The sequence below is a fragment of the Podarcis bocagei genome (genome assembly GCF_964188305.1).
Source record: "Podarcis bocagei genome assembly, chromosome: Z".
In the NCBI taxonomy this organism is placed as follows: Eukaryota; Metazoa; Chordata; class Lepidosauria; order Squamata; family Lacertidae; genus Podarcis; species Podarcis bocagei.
In genome coordinates, this window is record NC_138140.1 from 32,022,090 (window position 1) to 32,039,134 (window position 17,045).

Genomic DNA, 17,045 nt, shown 5'->3' on the forward strand with positions numbered 1-17,045 from the left:
CAGTGTCACAATTCTCTACCTCCCCTAATCTCCTCCCCTTTAGTGAATTGCTGTGCACAGGTGGGAAGGAGAGGGACTCAAAGAAACAACACAGAGGTGGGTCAACTATTACAGTGTTTCCCAACCTTTTTTCGGCAAAGGCACACTTGTTTCATGAAAAAAATCTCGAGGCACACCACCATTAGAAAATGTTTAAAAAATTAACTCTGTGCCTATATTGACTATATATAAAGTAACTCTCTTTAATAGGAATCAATGAAGGCATATTCTACATATGTAGCTGAAATAGTCGAAAAAATTCTGAGTTGTAAGAATGGGCTTGTATCATGCCAGATGGGGAAAGGTCACTTTTTACTTATGTAAAAAAAAATAAAAAAATAGTAACAGCATAGAAGGTAATGGTTAGGCTAGCATCCCTCTTCCAAATATGCTAGGTTTTTATTTGCAGGGACTGTTCTACATGGGAAAGCATTCAGCACTGTCATTCTCCCATCTGCCATCTGAATTGGTACTATTCTGGGTCAACTTACTCTGCTGCATGTGTAGATGAAAATGGCACCAAGTGTGGGGGAGGGGGCAGAACAGGTTTCAGATACAGGATATTAAGCATACACGTACTTCAGATTGAACTGGTTGCTTGCTTTGCAAGTTTTCATTTCCCAAATGACTGCCTTGGCAAGCGCAATACCTACCAGGCTCAACGCCGGTCTCGCGCTGCCGCTTCCCGCGCTCTCAAGGACCCGGAAGGAGGAAGGCGTGAAGGGAATCCCGAAGGCGCGAAAACCTCGCGCATGCGCAGGCCTTCCGCCTGCGACAGCCCAGTAGGCCGGCCGAAGCGAGCGGCAATGGGATGTGGGAGGGAGCTCGCTCGCCGCCCCGCGTGTGCCTATGTGGGGCACATTACAGCCCCGTGACGTCAGCGCCACGCAGGCAGCCAGGCAGGCAGACGGCGAGAGCCCCGCGCTGGGCGGCCTCTCCTCGCCGCCGCCGCCGCCCCGCCTCTCGCCGCCCGCCTCGCCCGCCTCCCTCCCACGGCACACCAGGCAACGTCTCGCGGCACACTAGTGTGCCGCGGAACACCGGTTGGGAAACACTGAACTATTATGATAGCTTTCCATGTTCAAAAATCCTAATGGGAGATATTTAGGCCCATCCTCACCCTTGCAGTCACCTAAGGCAGAGGTTGTGTGGCTATTCCCTCCCCCCCCACAGGTGGAATAAATAAAGACAACGGACACAGCGATTTAGGTTTAATGGGCGAAATTGGCCACAACTTTATTGATTACAGGAAAGAAGGGTATTGGCTTTAGGCATTGGCCCCTAACCGACTATCCGGTCTAACCGGGAAGGGTTAAACACCAACAGGGGGAGCCACCCGAGATGCGTATCCCTAGGCGCTCCCCGAGGGGTTACCGCTCGGGGGCGCGCTTTAGGCCCTAGCCTCCGTAGGTTTCGGACGAGGCGTCGCCCCTCGGAGTCCTTTAACGAACTACCCTTCAAGCATTGGGGGAGGTGATGGCGTTCCTCCCCCCCAACCTCATCTGCATGACAATACCCCGGCCAATGCCTACCGCCAAAACCAAGGGAGTTGTGACGATTTGCTACGAGGTAGGCGAAAAAACCAAGTGGCTCACAAAACCAGCCAATTAGCCAAATGGAAAAACTCCTACCAGGCCCCTTGTGGCGACCAGCCGAAGCCCATAGCAAGATCGGTGGCAAAACCTAAAGGGCGGGTGGGTGGGAAACCGCTTCTCAAACAGTGGTCCACAAACCGCCAGTGGCTTGTGAGCTCTGCTCAGGTGGTCCATGGAAAATCTGTGGAGTAGTCAATGATATGTTATTTTAGCACTGTGCCTGATTTTACTTCTTCAAGATTAAGATAAGGGATGCCAGAGAATTCAGAAAGAAACAGAAACGGGAACAGAAATTGCTGTTGTTTGTTTTACTTAATTACTTGTTTTTATCCTGCATTTTGGGACTCAGGTGGTGCTGTGGTCTAAACCACAGAGCCTAGGGCTTGCTGATCAGAAGGTCAGCGGTTCGAATCCCCGCAACGGGGTGAGCTCCCATTGCTCGGTCCCTGCTGGTGCCAACCTAGCAGTTTGAAAGCACGTCAAAGTGCAAGTAGATAAATAGGTACCGCTCCAGCGGGAATGTAAATGGCGTTTCTGTGCGCCGCTTTGGTTCACCAGAAGCGGCTTAGTCATGCTGGCCACATGACCCGGAAGCTGTCTGAGGACAAATGCCGGCTCCCTTGGCCAGTAAAGCGAAATGAGCCCCGCAACCCCAGAGTCGTCTGTAACTGGACCCAATGGTCAGGGGTCCCTTTACCTTTATTCTGCATTTTATTCTGTATACTGCCCTGAGATCTTATAATGAAGGGAGTGTTAGAAAATGCCCTGGGGTATCGGCAGCCCCCCCCTTCCTCCAGCTGTCCTTCGGTGAACGTGGTTCTGGAAAAGCTACTGCCTTCTACTCCAGATGCTCCAGCGACACACATCATAATGATTTATGCACACTAATCTCCTGACATTGTATAGTAATAAGCAGGAGACACCGTAGAACTAATCTACTATTTATTTACAGACTATACACAGAGAAATGCATAATGGTTACCATTCTCTTCAGCTCTGAGAACAAACGGGGACCTGTAAAAGCAAAACCACAGTTATAAAAGAACATATGCAGCTGGAAGAGATAAGACTGTTTCTTCCTGTTCTCACACTCTCTCGAGATAGTCATGTGAATTGTACCAATTACAAAATGCAGCTTCGGTGGACTGATTTACTAACAGGGAGATATACAAATTTAATAAAATAAAATAGGACCAAGGGGTCCGTGGGTTAAGAATTCCACAGGACATAGAATTTCCCTTGACTGTGTCTAAAGTAGCTTTTTGGCTTCTGCCAACTTAAAACATAATTCTGTTCTGACAGGCAAGTGCTATGGCAGTTTTTCAGATCATGGTGCCTTCCATTTACAGGAATGAACATGTGTTGAGCGCCTTATCACTGAGGGTGAGTAGGAACTGTGCACTTGTGATACTTGTGCTGCCATCATTATATTCAAGAGAGCCTTATCTAAATCACAGACTCTCAATTTAATCAGTTCATTTCCTCAAACTAAAAGTGTAAAGGTCAGGAAAAGTCACAATAATCATACTGTTTTCTTCTTCCGTGGGCAGATCCTTACCATACATTTAAAGCACATCCATCACACATGTAAAGAACAGGGCTTTTCCCAAAGAATCCTGGGAATTGTACCCACCCCCCAAACAGCTACCAGCTTAAGTTCATAGGATTCTTTGGAGAGAGCCATGTGCTTTACATATGTGATGGATGTGCTTTAAATGTATGGTGATACTGCCCCATTGCCAGTATCAAGAATTCCTGGGGATACTGTTGGTATTGCATGGTACTTTTTAACAGGCAGATTAGCCAACTAAGGCTACAATCCTAAACTCAAGGCTTACCTGGCCATTGCTATTTCTGTTCCTGGATCCCATACCATTTCCTTTGCAGTTCCTGAGGTCAGGGCAGCCTAATATTGCTGTAATATGCTTAGAATTATTTCACAACCAGATGGGCTGGAGGGGGATAGGAGTTATTTCGTTACTTTAGTTGCTTTGTCAATGCTACTCTTAAATTCATTTGCCAGTCATATCCAGCTACTACGTAATTAATAATATTATCCTTTACCCAATTTTGTATCAATTTCTATCCGTTCAATTTTATATTTTTCCATTTTGCATGTAAATTATGTGATTCTAATTTTGTATCATTTCCATTAATCTTGGGATATTAATAAGCCAAGTAATTCATTTCAGTTACATTCATTAGTCTGTTTTGGGTGTGTGGGTGTGTGGCTGTAGGTAAGCTTTACTCCCCATTCTACTAGGGAACTACAGAACCCTTACTCCTGTCCTAAATATTTAGCTTCTGTATCACCTCGCCCACCATTCTTTCTCCTTTTGGCCAATTATTTTTATTGATATTCCATAATTTTTAACAAATTGTCACAAAATTAATACAAATTCAATATAAATTTAAAAGTTGTCTTTCTACCCACCCCATATGTCCCCTCTATTTTCCTTCCTCATTTGCTTCTCTCAATAATATAACTTTTCCAACTACCATTTCATTCATCCCTTCTCCCTACACATCACCTGTTCAGTTACCAATTTCTGCTATAGTTTTTATACATTGTTACAGTGGCGTATTGTGGGTTGTCAGCACCCGGGGCAAGGCAAGTAATTTGTGCCCTCTAACCCGTGGATTTGCGCCCCCTAACCCCCAGATGTTGCGCCCGGTGCGGCCGGCCCCCCCTGCACCCCCCACGCTACGCCACTGCATTGTTATAACATGTCCTCAAAATAGTCAAGTAGAGTAAATCCTCTTCTATCTATTTATAATAGCCATTCATCAATTTCCAAACATTTCCTTCTGATACATCTTGAGTAACACTTTGCCTGGGGGGGGGGGAAACAGACCTTGCTTCCTCACTGACGACATAAACACATCCCTCCTTAACCTGGCCTTGAACATTGCTATCGGACATCTGGCCCCAGTAGTTAATAACTCAGCCTCACGGGTGCAGTATGCAGAGAGTGAAAACGAAACCTCTAGAAACTTTTTGGTTTATATAATAGACATTCTCCCCCTCTAACGCTGCCAGTCTCCCAGCGTCACCAACCCTTCACATTTTGCCATATTTTATCCTCAATTTGACACACAACAAGTTCATTAATAAAGAAACACCATATCTCTTCTTTTCTGTCTGAAAGTCTCAGAAGTCATCAACACACTGTGGTCCATCCTGTCCCGTTCACTGTTCTTATTTCCAACTTCAAGCTTCAAAGAGGGAGGCTGGTGTAATCTCAACAAAATCCCTATCTCCTCTCCATCCTCCCCCTCCCCAACTAATTAATTTTCCTGCAGTCCATTCTTCCAATCCTCAGTTCCATTAGTCCTTAGTTATAAAATAAATGCAACGCAAGGAGTATCTTTAAAGTCCACTCTTCTCCAAAATTTTGCATTCCATTGCTTTAAGGGAGGGTAGATAACGCAGATCCCCTCAAAAAACCCATTACTTACAACATTGACTTCACTTCCCCTCCAGCATAAATCAGGACCTTTTTAGCAGGTTGCCTCTTCACTTGCCAATTATGTCCAAATTCAAAGGTATTCCAGAATTTACCATGGTAGCTTGCTGGGGCTGTCCTTGGACACAGCAATTAAACCCAGCGCCCTTACCTTTTCATCTAGAAGATGGGGATTTCCATCCCCGCTCACACACACAAAAAAGCATTAATGGACGACTGTGGATTGTGCCCTTTTGATACCCTCGAAATGTTAGGGGAGACATGCCCCTTACCCAGTGCTTTTTTTCTAAAAAATAATAATAATGTTTAGTGATACTCTCATTTTCCTACACATATTGAAATACTGCCCCTCCATGAGGCCAAACTTAGATTCACAAAATGTTTAGGGATATGCGTCTCCCCGGAAAAAACACACTGAATATAGCATTGTTGATTTATTTTGTATGCTATAAAAGAGCTATTAGAGGATGTGTTATATATATATAGAGAGAGAGAGAGAGAGAGAGAGAGAGAGAGGGAGGGAGAGAGAGAGAACTGGAATATAAAACTAAAACTCCAGGACAATGTTCAATGTTCATATATTATTTTCACTCATACAATTTGATCTCCTGCTCAAAATAGAATAGTAACCAAGGATAGCTATTAAGTTATGTAGTGCTCCTTAAACCACCATTGACTTTGTGTGTATGGATGTGTGGTATTATGGAATTGTATATATATTTATAAATATTTTATTTCTTTTGTAATTTTAAAAAATAAAAAAATGGATCCAAATAGGTTTACCTTAGAAAAGTTAATTAGTAATTGCTTACAAGAAGGCTGCTGTAAAACAAGTTCAAAATCCAGGACCTTTGGTCTGCTATAAGGAGAAAGAACAAGAACAAGAAATCAAAATTGAAGGAGAATCTCAGATGGGCAGGAGAGTCCCAGAGAAGAGGATTAACCCTTGTTCCAAACAGCATCCCACCATGTTAACCTCTGGTGCTCTCTTCCTTCTCCTGACTGTGTTGTCCAAGAGTTGGCTGACGACGGAAGCTGCAGACCGTAAGAAACATTTGGGGCTGGTTATAGATGAGACCTAGTTGAACAAGATCCCCCTAGGTGCAAAATCCTGACTGATCCCCCTCACTTAGCTACAGTTTCCTGGGGAAAGCGATTAGTTGTTAAACTGCTCTGGGAATTGTAGCTTTGTAAATAGAATAAGAGTCTTCCTCAGCACCAATAACCAACTACAGTTCTCAGGGTTCTTTGGGGGAGGGCATGACTGGGAGCCAGTGTGGTGTAGTGGTTAAGAGTGGTAGTCTCGTAATCTGGTGAACTGGGTTCGTGTCCCCGCTCCTCCACTTGCAGCAGCTGGGTGACCTTGGGCTAATCACACTTCTTTGAAGTGTCTCAGCCCCACTCACCTCACAGAGTGTTTGATGTGGGGGACGAAGGGAAAGGAGAATGTTAGCAGCTTTGAGACTCCTTAGGATAGTGATAAAGCGGGATATCAAATCCAAACTCTTCTTCTTCTTCTTAAAGTGGTATACCACTGCTTTAAACAAGTGGTGCACATGGGGCTTGAACTTAAGGAGTCCAATATTAATCTGCAGTAGGTTGGGTTACGATTTCAGGGCAGGGCTGGGGAACTGTGCAACCCTTCAAAGGATGCTGGACTGCATCTCCCAATATCCTAGGCTATGGGCCATTCTGGCTGGACGTGATGAAAATCCAGCAACGTATGAAAGGGCCACAAGTTCTCCACCCCTGGACTTGGGGATATATCCCATTGAGCACAATGGGACTTACTTCTGGAGAAATATGGGTAGAATTGTGCCATCAGGCAGGGGTAGGCATGACAGACGTAGATAAGGGTGTACTGGAATATCTCTAGATGATGTGCAAGAGATCAACCATGGCTTCCTCTAGGCATCTGTTTGGTCACTTGTGGGGAAAGGATACTGGACTAGATAAGTATTTGGCTTCATCCAGCTGGAATCATCTTATGTTCTTATGTTTTTCTGACTAGCAATAGCAACAGTTAGAAAGCTCCCTAAACTAGGTTGCTGAAAGAGAACATTCAAAGGAAAAACAGGAGTTGGCTTTTATTTGAAAGGATCTCCCAGCCCTTCCTGGACATGCCGGCGGGAACTGAACCTGGGATTTTCTACATGTAAAGCAGAGGCTCTACCACTGAGCCACAGCTCTTCCCCTAATAACCCTAGGAAGGGAGGTACTTTAAAGTTTTCCATCAGCCATCAGCATCTAAAGGGTAGAAAGAGCAGCACTCAGGTTACCTGATCATAGTCTTCTCTGCATTAGTCATAAGTGTGCATCCATACATATAAAATAGCACACAGAGATGTCATGCAGTTCTGTGTCCTCTTTTATGATAATGTGTTAATGGTCACCCTATCAACAACAGTGGTCTCTGCCAGTAATTCCGGAGGTGGATGATGATGATGATTATTAACCAGATGCAAAGGAGGTCACAGGCTTCTGATCTGCTCTCAGGTGTTTACTGGTATACGTTTTCTCATATGCTATAGAAACATCTCTTTACCTTGGCCTGTTCTTAACCCCCCCCCAGCCCCCATTCTTCTGATTGTAATTTGTTTTAACTGGTTTAAAATCTTTTTGTGCAGTTGTAACTCACCCTCACACCTTATGTTGTAGGTCAGGCAAATAGTAATAGTAGTAGTAGTAGTAGTAATAATAATAATAATAATAATAATAATAATAATAATAATATTAATAATAATAAACAAAAACAGAACAACAGAAGTAATTTTAGGAGGTATACCTTTGTGTATCTTTGCATCAGAGTAGTGCAAATGCACTGGAAGGAGAGTTGGATCAGCTCTGCAGGCATGTTTTCACTGTACCAGCCTCCCTGTTGTCTCATCCCTCCCACAAGCAGCAGAGACCCACCTTTCCAGAGTGATGTGGTTGCACCCCATATGGCAGCAGACCAACCTAGGTATCAGCCATTGGGTGGTACTCAACCAAGTTTTACTGGGATTGGTCCGGTTAAAATGAATGGATATGATTACCTGAAAGTTAGGTTTTTTAATTTCAGCAGGTCTGCTCTGAGTAAAAGTTAAATACCATCCATAGTTTCTCAGTTTAGATGAAATAGGTATTGTTAATTAGAGGCTCCCTGGTTTAATTGTGGCTCGTATGAAGCAGGGAGCAAAGGTGCTTTGTGCATCGGGGCAGGTGTGTTTGTTTATATCAAATAATAATAATACGTAATAATGATAAATAATAAAGCAGGTTGAAATGTTGGTGGTCCTATATGAATCCACCACTAATGCACTGTTCTTGCACCGGTGGCATGTTGAATACCCCTGTTTCTGCTTCTTTGGCAATCACTTGTAGCCAAGTAAAATTGTCTTTCATGAACATGGTCTTAGCAGTGAGTGACTGTGGAGGCCAATTCTGGATCCACACATCCTGCCACAGTGGGGACATAGGTTTCTCGGCAGGAGTTGATCACAGAGTAGATTTGCCAAGAGTGCCTTCCTCTTGGCACATTTCTCCCTTGCGTCCTGAGTTCATGCTTCTTCAAAGTCTATGACACCTTTGTTGAAGGCTGTTCTCCAATCGGAGCACTCGCAGAGTTTCCCAGTTATCTTTTGTTGTCCACCAGTATTTTGCTTTCCATTATTAAGTTGGGAATAGAGTAGTTGCTTTGGAAGATGATAATCAGGCACCAGAACAACATGACCAGTCTAACAAAGTTGATGTTGATGTTGAAGAATCATTGCTTTGACGCTGGTGATCTTTGCTTCATCCAGTACACTGGCCTTAGTTCATCTGTCTTCCCAAGTGATCTGTAAAAAAATTCTGATGGAATCTTTCAAGGAGCTGGAGATTGCATTTATAAAAGGTTCATGTTTAACAAGGGTACAGTAAAGTTGGTAGTACAATGGCTTTTTACTAGCATTTTGGTTTCCTTCTGAATGTCCTAGTCCTCAAACACTCTGCACTTCTATCACTTCTATCAGGAGAAAGCTGTGCTCGCAGAGCTCAGGCGATGCTGGAATTTGGCATCAGTGTTGGCTCTTGTGGAAAGATAACTGCCTAGGTAGGAAAAGTGCTCAACTTTTTCCAACGTTACACCATTAAGTTGGAATTGTGGAGTTGCAGAGGGGTTGTTTTGTGCTTGTTGGTACAGCACTTTAGGAGTTTTTTGGATATTGAGCAATAGGCCAAGTGGCATGCTGAATACCCCTGCAAAGCAACTCAGGCCCGCAGGGTGCCTGAGACAAAGCAGCACATCATTAGAATATGATCACAAATTATCTCTATGGGTATCTTAAATTATGGTCAATATGACATTGCTATGCAGCTCAACTCTCTCCCCACTGTTTTCAGCCAATTGTTCCGGTGTGGCTGATCTTGATGATTGTCCAGGCAGTACAAGTGATTTCTGCCCAGAAGGAGTTGCCTGTGGTTGTAAAGATCAAATTCCCTTTTGCAAGTAAGTTACTCTCCTTCCTTTTAGGGTTTGGTTGAGCTTTGTGGGGAAAGACAATGGTTGGGCACCTGACCTCCCTCTGTCCGCCTCACTGCTGCATATTATGACAGGGGTGGCGGGGAGAGAGAGGCTTGTAGCAAGGATGACATGGAATAGATGTGCAGCAGCTGTGCTGAATTAGCTTTGTTCCATTGCCTCTCCATCCTATTATGCAGCCCCACTGCACCAACTGCCATGTCTACACAGGCACCATGTGCTTAAGCCATGGGTGGGGAACTTTTTCAACAGCGTTTCCTTGGACTCTGGCACTCATCACGGTCCTTCATGTGCCAGTAGCGCTTTAGTCATACTGGCCACGTGGCCCCAGCAAGCAGTCCGTGGACAAACAAGTTCCATTGTGAGGAAAACAGCAAGGTTAAAAATTGCTTCCCTGCCCAATTTGACCACACGTCACTGGATAGCACCCCAGCACAAAAGCATTGCGATGGGTTGCAATCATACTATTAGGGGGTTGACGCAAACTATTTTGATGTTGCTTTGCTTGATTCCATCCACAGGTGCCCTTCCTACCAAAATGGCTGGAAAAATTACTGGTACATGGGTGTCAAATGCGAGGAGCTTTGGAGCACTTTGGACTTGATTTTAGTTGTGGTTTTCCCCGCAGTGGCTTTGTCCTTTGCAGCTGCTGTCACAACACAGTGGGTCCGGTATTGCAAGGACAAGCCAGAGAAAGAAGCCAAGCGAAACCGGTGAGTCAGTATGTATTGCATAAAGTGGAAATATTTTATTTCCCAAATGAACATCCTTGTAGGCTGCAAGTCTATGCATACTTACCTAGTTTGATCCCGAGTAGAAATCAAGGAGAAATTAGGTGCCATTTGTATTTTAATGGAGAACAATGGACTTCACACTTCTCAAACTGAAATATGAATTTCTCTTGCTTGGACTACTGCAATGCGCTCTATGTGGGGCTACCTTTGAAGGTGACCCGGAAACTACAACTAATCCAGAATGCGGCAGCTAGACTGGTGACTGGGAGCGGCCACCGAGCCCACATAACACCGGTCTTGAAAGACCTACATTGGCTCCCAGTACATTTCCGAGCACAATTCAAAGTGTTGGTGCTGACCTTTAAAGCCCTATGGCAATCACAATAGGTGTTGAAATTTTGGGAGGTTGGATAGTTACAATGGAATGGTCTCAGGTGTGGGGTGCACATTTTTATTTATTCTTATTACTTTGTTGTTTTTAAAAGGAGGAAGTGCAAGTGGTGGTACCTCACCTGCCCCACTGTTTCCACTGGTGCCAGAATGCCCTCCTCTCTAACCTGTGCACAGTTGCCCCCTGTACAAAGAAGACAAGTGACAATGCTTAGACGAACACCCCACTGAGAAAGGAGTGGGTATTCTGGCAGTGGTAGAAGTGGGGGCAGGGCACAGCACATTCCTGTTTTGCCTCAGGTGGTGAAACGGGACAGGCTGTTCCTGTTCTCACCCCTCCTCACCAGCAGTGTACTAAATTTCTATATGTTTGTGGAAGTAACGAAGGAAGAAGGAAGGAAGGAATCACGGGTCACATTCTTTTGACTCTTATATATTTTCAGTACTCAGGCAAGGCAGCTGAGACCTGAACCACAGCATAATTCAGAATATGCTCCTAAACTGGCCAATAGGCTGAGATCTGCCTCTTATTCACAAGGAAGACAGGTAAAATATTGTGATTGTTTGTTTGTTTGCTTGCTTGCTTGCTTGCTTGCTTATGATGGACTTGGAATTTAATTGTGGTAAAAGGGGTGCTTTGTTTAATCCAGTGGATGGCATTGTTTCTTTTTGAAATGCCCCTGGGTTTTGCATTATTTTTTGTAAATGAGGGAAATAGCTGGCAGCCTTTTCTGAAAAGCATTCTTCCCCTATCCACTCTGCAATTGACATTTACAATGTATGTCTGATATGTAAGATGAGATTAGGGCATATGCATTAGCTGACATCAAATGGACTTTGTTTGCTTAGAAGCTGCAATATGATTGTCCTCCTTTATCCCAGCCAGGCCTAGAAGACTCCTGGTGGGGTTAGAGGAGGAATCTGCTGCTGCAGTGCCAAGAGTCCAGTTCAAGTTTTGTTACTCTTTGCAATCAATGGCCATTACAATATAAGCATAAAACACATATATGTAAAGCACAGGGGGGAGGATTCATCGCATAAAACAGATAAACCCCAATAATACAAATAAATAGCATTTAAAGCATGGATTTCGTTCAAAACCTCCTTAACATTTAGGACTGATCTGAAAGGTGCCTCTAACGGGATAAAGCTATCCCGCAGCTAATTAACTTGTTTACATCGGGCAGCAGACATCTTATCTGGAAAATGTCTCGTTTGCCTTCTAAGAAGGTCTAAAAGGCTAGAAGAAATGTCACACCTGGTAGGTATTGTAAAGGACAAAAGAATAAAGTGCAGCAAAAAAAAAAAAAAATCTTATTAGAAAATCTGCCAGCCAAATATGCTTTAGGGAAAGTTTGGAAGCTAAGCTGGAAGTGTGCCTGACAAGGAAATAAGTTCATTTCTGCAAATAGGTGGCCCTTTTATGGTTTGGTATCATACAGTTTTTTTAGAACCACAACCACAACAACAACACCTTGTGCTCAATGCAGGAAAGCTAGAGCATCACTTACCAATGGTTGTACAGCCCCTGCTTGAAGACCTCCAGTAAGGGACACTGGTAACTGGTCCCACAGTCAAACAGCTCTTACCACTTATATTTCTTCTGTGGGAGAGAAAGCCACTGATTCTTTCATTCATTCCTATACAGCAAGGATGGAGAATCTGTAGCCCATCAGATGCTGTGCTACAACTAATATTATCTTTGACCGTTAGTCACCTGGCTGGGGCCAAAAGGAGTTAGGAGCTGCAGGTTCTCCACCCCCGATATACAGTTAAGGAACAGAAACTTTAATCATTTATGTGTAGAATGATGGCAGTATTTTCTAAGTTTTTGCAATAAGAAATATAGGAAGGACAAGGTACAAAAACCAGGTTTGTTTGTTTTTAACTCTATCATGATATGTTTGCAACTGGTCTTTATTTCACTCTGATTTTCTCTTCCTGTATACCAACCTTCATCAACCTGGTGCCCTCCAGATATTTTTTAGGCTATACTGTAACTCCCATCTGCCTCAGTCAGCATGGGTCCCATATCTTGACGGCATACGGTTGATGAAGGCTGGTGAGTAACAGTAGATATATTATCTCATTATTTGTCTTCATTATTTTGGGGATTGCATATTTGTGTATTGCTTTGTAACGATTTGTTGGGTCTCTGGACCGTAATAAAGATTGTTGTTGTTGTTGTTGTTGTTGTTTTTAAGGGTTGCATCTTTATCATCTGTTTTTCATAATAAGCATTTTAAAATAACAAAACAGAAGTCAATTTGTCACTTAATTCCCCCTTCTTTCTTTTTTCTCTTTCTTGGTATAGGATGATATTAAATTCCCCAGGTACCCTCTCCAAAGTTACCCTCATGAACAAATACAGTCACCATATGCTGGAGACTACAGGTATGATGTCCTTTGGTCAAACTTTTTCACAATGATGATATATTTTTCCTGCTAGAAGATAAATTGTGCACACTGCTCGGCAATGATGGAAACCATTATATATATATTTTCAAATGTAAAATGATCTTGAACTGTTCTGAAATTTGCCCTCCATTTACTTGAAACCTTTCTTCTCCTGAGGAAGAAGAGTCCATTGTTCTGCATCATTTTCAAGGCATTTTAGAATTTGTATGGACCTGGAGTTTAGAACATGCCTTATAGTTGTCACATAGTCTTGTGTTTTCTGTTTGTTTTTCATACCAATAAACATTTATCCAGTTGCCTGCAACCTTCCCAGCTGTTCAGGCCATATAACCTCCTCCCAGGCCACACCTCTCACTGGCCTTGTTTTGTACCTTCCTTAAGTGTTTTTGCCTGGACAGAGGATATAGGTGTGTGTGTGTATAGAAACTAGCTTACTGCACAAAGGCAAAATTTGTATGCATCAATTTTTGCCGCCACCACCATGCGGCCCATGGAAGTTTGCCCAGAAGGCATTGTGGGCCTTGAGATTAAAAGGTTTCCCACTTCTGCTATAGGAGCTGCTTGCCTACCTCATCTATATGTACAGAAAACCCGCAAAAGACAGGGTCCTCGGCTGCATGTTCATCTATGTTCAGACCTTTGTATGAATGAGTGCAGGTCAGAAGCTGTGGTGGTGCCTGTGATCTGCAGGAGCTCATATGACGCAACTAGGAAAAGGGATAAGGAAGGAAACAAGCAAACTGAGACAGAAGTTCGTTACCAGTTTTCTATAATGACCAGTTTGTAATGAAGGATCTACTTAAGGGAGAAGAAGAAGAGTTTGGATTTGATATCCTGCTTTATCACTACCCGAAGGAGTTTCAAAGCGGCTAACATTCTCCTTTCCCTTCCTCCCCCACAACAAACACTCTGTGAGGTGAGTGAGGCTGAGAGACTTCAAAGAAGTGTGACTGGCCCAAGGTCACCCAGCAGCTGCATGTGGAGGAGCGGAGACGCGAACCCGGTTCCCCAGATTAGGAGACTACCGCTCTTAACCACTACATCACACTTCCTCTTAGGAGAGGAAAAGCTAGATGGAGCTGGTCTCTCAGCTGAGCCAACGGACTGGGCCCTGCTTCCCATCTTTCTTTTTGCTGCAGCCAGGTGGGATGCTGTGGGCTAAACTGCTGCCAAAACGGAGGTCCCAAAACTGAGGCCATTCATTTTGATTCAGTGCATACAATAAGTGGTTATCATCTTGTTATTTTGCCTAGATCTGTATACAAAGAAGTAGCCATGTTATTCTGTTGCAGCAAACGTAACAGAGATGAAATCTACACACATATTAAAAAAACCGCTGTGAAAATGCTTTTTAAAAAAGGTTTTGAAAAATACATTGAATTTGGCATAGCTCACTGTCTCCATATAGTGCCATATTTGTATATTGCACTTTACGACACATTTAAAATGTTTTATTTGCAGCTGTGTAGCTGAGTCCAGAGACTTGCAGCACCTTAATGGTTTACTGTGCCATATTTATCTTGAAACAGAACTCTTTGTTGCATTTATCTGCCTATAAGAAATTTATATTTGAATTTTTTAAAAAAGTGTTTAATTTGATTATTATAGTCAGATGCCTCACCAGCCATTGAGAAGAGCTGTTCCAAGCCAAGATGATGTTTTTGTGGGTCGGTCTTTCCAAGCTGGCCAGCTTCACTCTTGGGAGAGTGAGGTGCCTGGTGTGGATTATGAGGACATAAACCCATTTTCTGCTATGCCCATGCAACGATTTCCTGTATGTACAAATAATCTCAGTTATAGATTATTTAACAGGAGTGGGGTTTTTTGTTTTGTTTTGTTTTTACTGGGGCAGGATTCAGAGAGAGCTCTCTGCATGAGTGCAAGGACCTCTTTCTTCAGTTTCCAGTGGGAACCTGCTACACTAGCCTTCCCTGACATGGTGCCGCCAGATGTTTTAGACTGCAACTACCACCAGCCCCGGTCAGCATGGCCAATGGTTTGAGAGGATGGCAGCTGCAGTGCAAAGCATCTGAAAAGCACCTGGTTGGGCAAGGATGCCCTACACCAGATGCCACATCATTCCCAGTCCTCAGGGGTTACTTTTCAGGGCTGCAGTAGGAAAAAGGAACAATCCCCATCTGTAAACAGAACTCTGTTCACAATTTCCCTAGATACCACTGATAATATTTGCACTAGGAAATGGAACACATGTGAAGCCCTTGTGTATCAGGTTTACTACATAGGTGTTCAGCAAGCCTTAGGGCTTATTCAGACTTCCTTCTTTGCCATGCTTTTGTGCACAGACCAACAGTTTCCAGGTCTATGTCAGAGCTGTGGGGTTCTTCTCTCCCACCACTTACCCCAGAAAAGCCTGCTATTCACTGCTAAATCAGAACAAACAGCAGTTGAGGTTTCTGTGGATTGCTGTTTGTTCCGATTCAGCAGTAAAGAGGGGTTTTTTTTCATGGGGAAGCAGTGGGACAAAACAAAAGACCAGAAAACAAAACATAAAAGAAAAAACGTCCCACTGCTTGGTCCTGGATTTGGAAAGAGCCCTTAGAAGTAACTATGAGAGCCTGTCTGTTACATCACTCATTTCCTCTTCCTGATTCTTAGGCTGTGTACACAACCATACATTTAAAGTGCATCCCCATCCTCACCCCACAAAGAAACCTGAGAGCTGTCATTTATTACCCGGAATTCCTACGGTTCCCAGAATTCCTGAGGGTGTTAGTGCCTTAAATGTATGGTGTGGATGCAGCCCCAGGGCTTAACCTACTTCCCCACCTACCCACTCTCTTTCTTTTGTCTTATGCTCACCCACCCCACTGCAACTATTTGCTTCTCCATGGCTCTTTAAGAAAGTGTATCCACAGGAGTAGAAGCTGGTGGGAAAAGGGAAAAAATAATGGTACTCATGAACATGCCCAGAAGCAATTTTGGCCCTGTAGCAGGAGGAGGACTCTGTCTAGAGCAGTCACATGGTGTTTCTCTCCACCTGCTGCAAATTACAGTTGGTGGTAGGTGGCCCTGTAGGAAGTGGGGGAGAGAAAACAGTCTTGCTAGAACTGTAGCAAGGGCCTGGTGTTATCCTTGCCTGCTTCCTTCATGCTCCTGGAATCCCACATAGCAGTTGGTGGGAAGGAGGCTCTAGGAGAGGAGGCAGGGAGTCCTTCCAATGCATCAACCAATTTTCATATTTTAACTTTCCCTTTCAGAGACCCGGGGCATCAGTGGTACCTCGGCCTGAGCTCCAGAAGTATGGCCGTCAACCAGTGAATTACCTGAATGGTCAAACAGCTGGAAGGCCCTATGGGATTGGGCACCAGCAGGATAGATACACCTAGGAACTTTTAATAAATATGGAAAACAGGTGCAACTGCAGAATCGTCCTCCATTGTTTGGTGCAGCCTTTTATGGGTGCTCTCTTACCTCTAGCTTTCTCCATGAGGACTTTATCGCAAGCTACACTCAATGAATACATACCTATCAAGACGCAGCAAATATTTAATCAGCACAGCCCTTAAAATGAGAAATCTGTTCAGGCAGCATCTTCCATATTTAATAAATGAACCTACCAATCCACCTCTTCCTGTCCAAAGCGTCTTATGTTCTGCTCTATAGCATGTTGTTCTTCTAGCAATAATTGGTATTCAATGGATCCATTTTTTCTCTGTAGTGGCGCCCGCCCTGTGGAACACCCTCCCATCAGATGTCAAGGAAATAAACAACTGACTTTTAGAAGACATCTGAAAGCAGCCCAGTATAGGGAAGCAGTATATGGAAGCTTTTAATGTTTGATGTCTCGCTGTGTTTTAATTTGTTGGAAGCCGCCCAGAGTGGCTGTGGTAACCCTGTCAGATGGGAGGCATATGTATAAATACTGCAACACATTATTATT

The 17,045-nt window shown here is 43.7% G+C and overlaps 1 protein-coding gene across 1 annotated transcript; it reads left to right on the top strand.

Annotated features, from left to right (window-relative positions):
• Window positions 1-48: 48 nt before the first annotated feature.
• On the top strand, window positions 49-16,729 carry LOC308579282 (uncharacterized protein). The gene is made up of 9 exons (XM_081180204.1): window positions 49-96; window positions 2,937-3,017; window positions 5,968-6,145; window positions 9,464-9,569; window positions 10,124-10,315; window positions 11,170-11,272; window positions 13,041-13,120; window positions 14,753-14,918; window positions 16,363-16,729. The coding sequence occupies exons 2-9, from the start codon at window positions 2,946-2,948 to the stop codon at window positions 16,489-16,491; spliced, it is 1,026 nt and encodes a 341-aa protein (XP_081036330.1). The 5' UTR covers window positions 49-96; window positions 2,937-2,945; the 3' UTR covers window positions 16,492-16,729.
• Window positions 16,730-17,045: the final 316 nt, after the last annotated feature.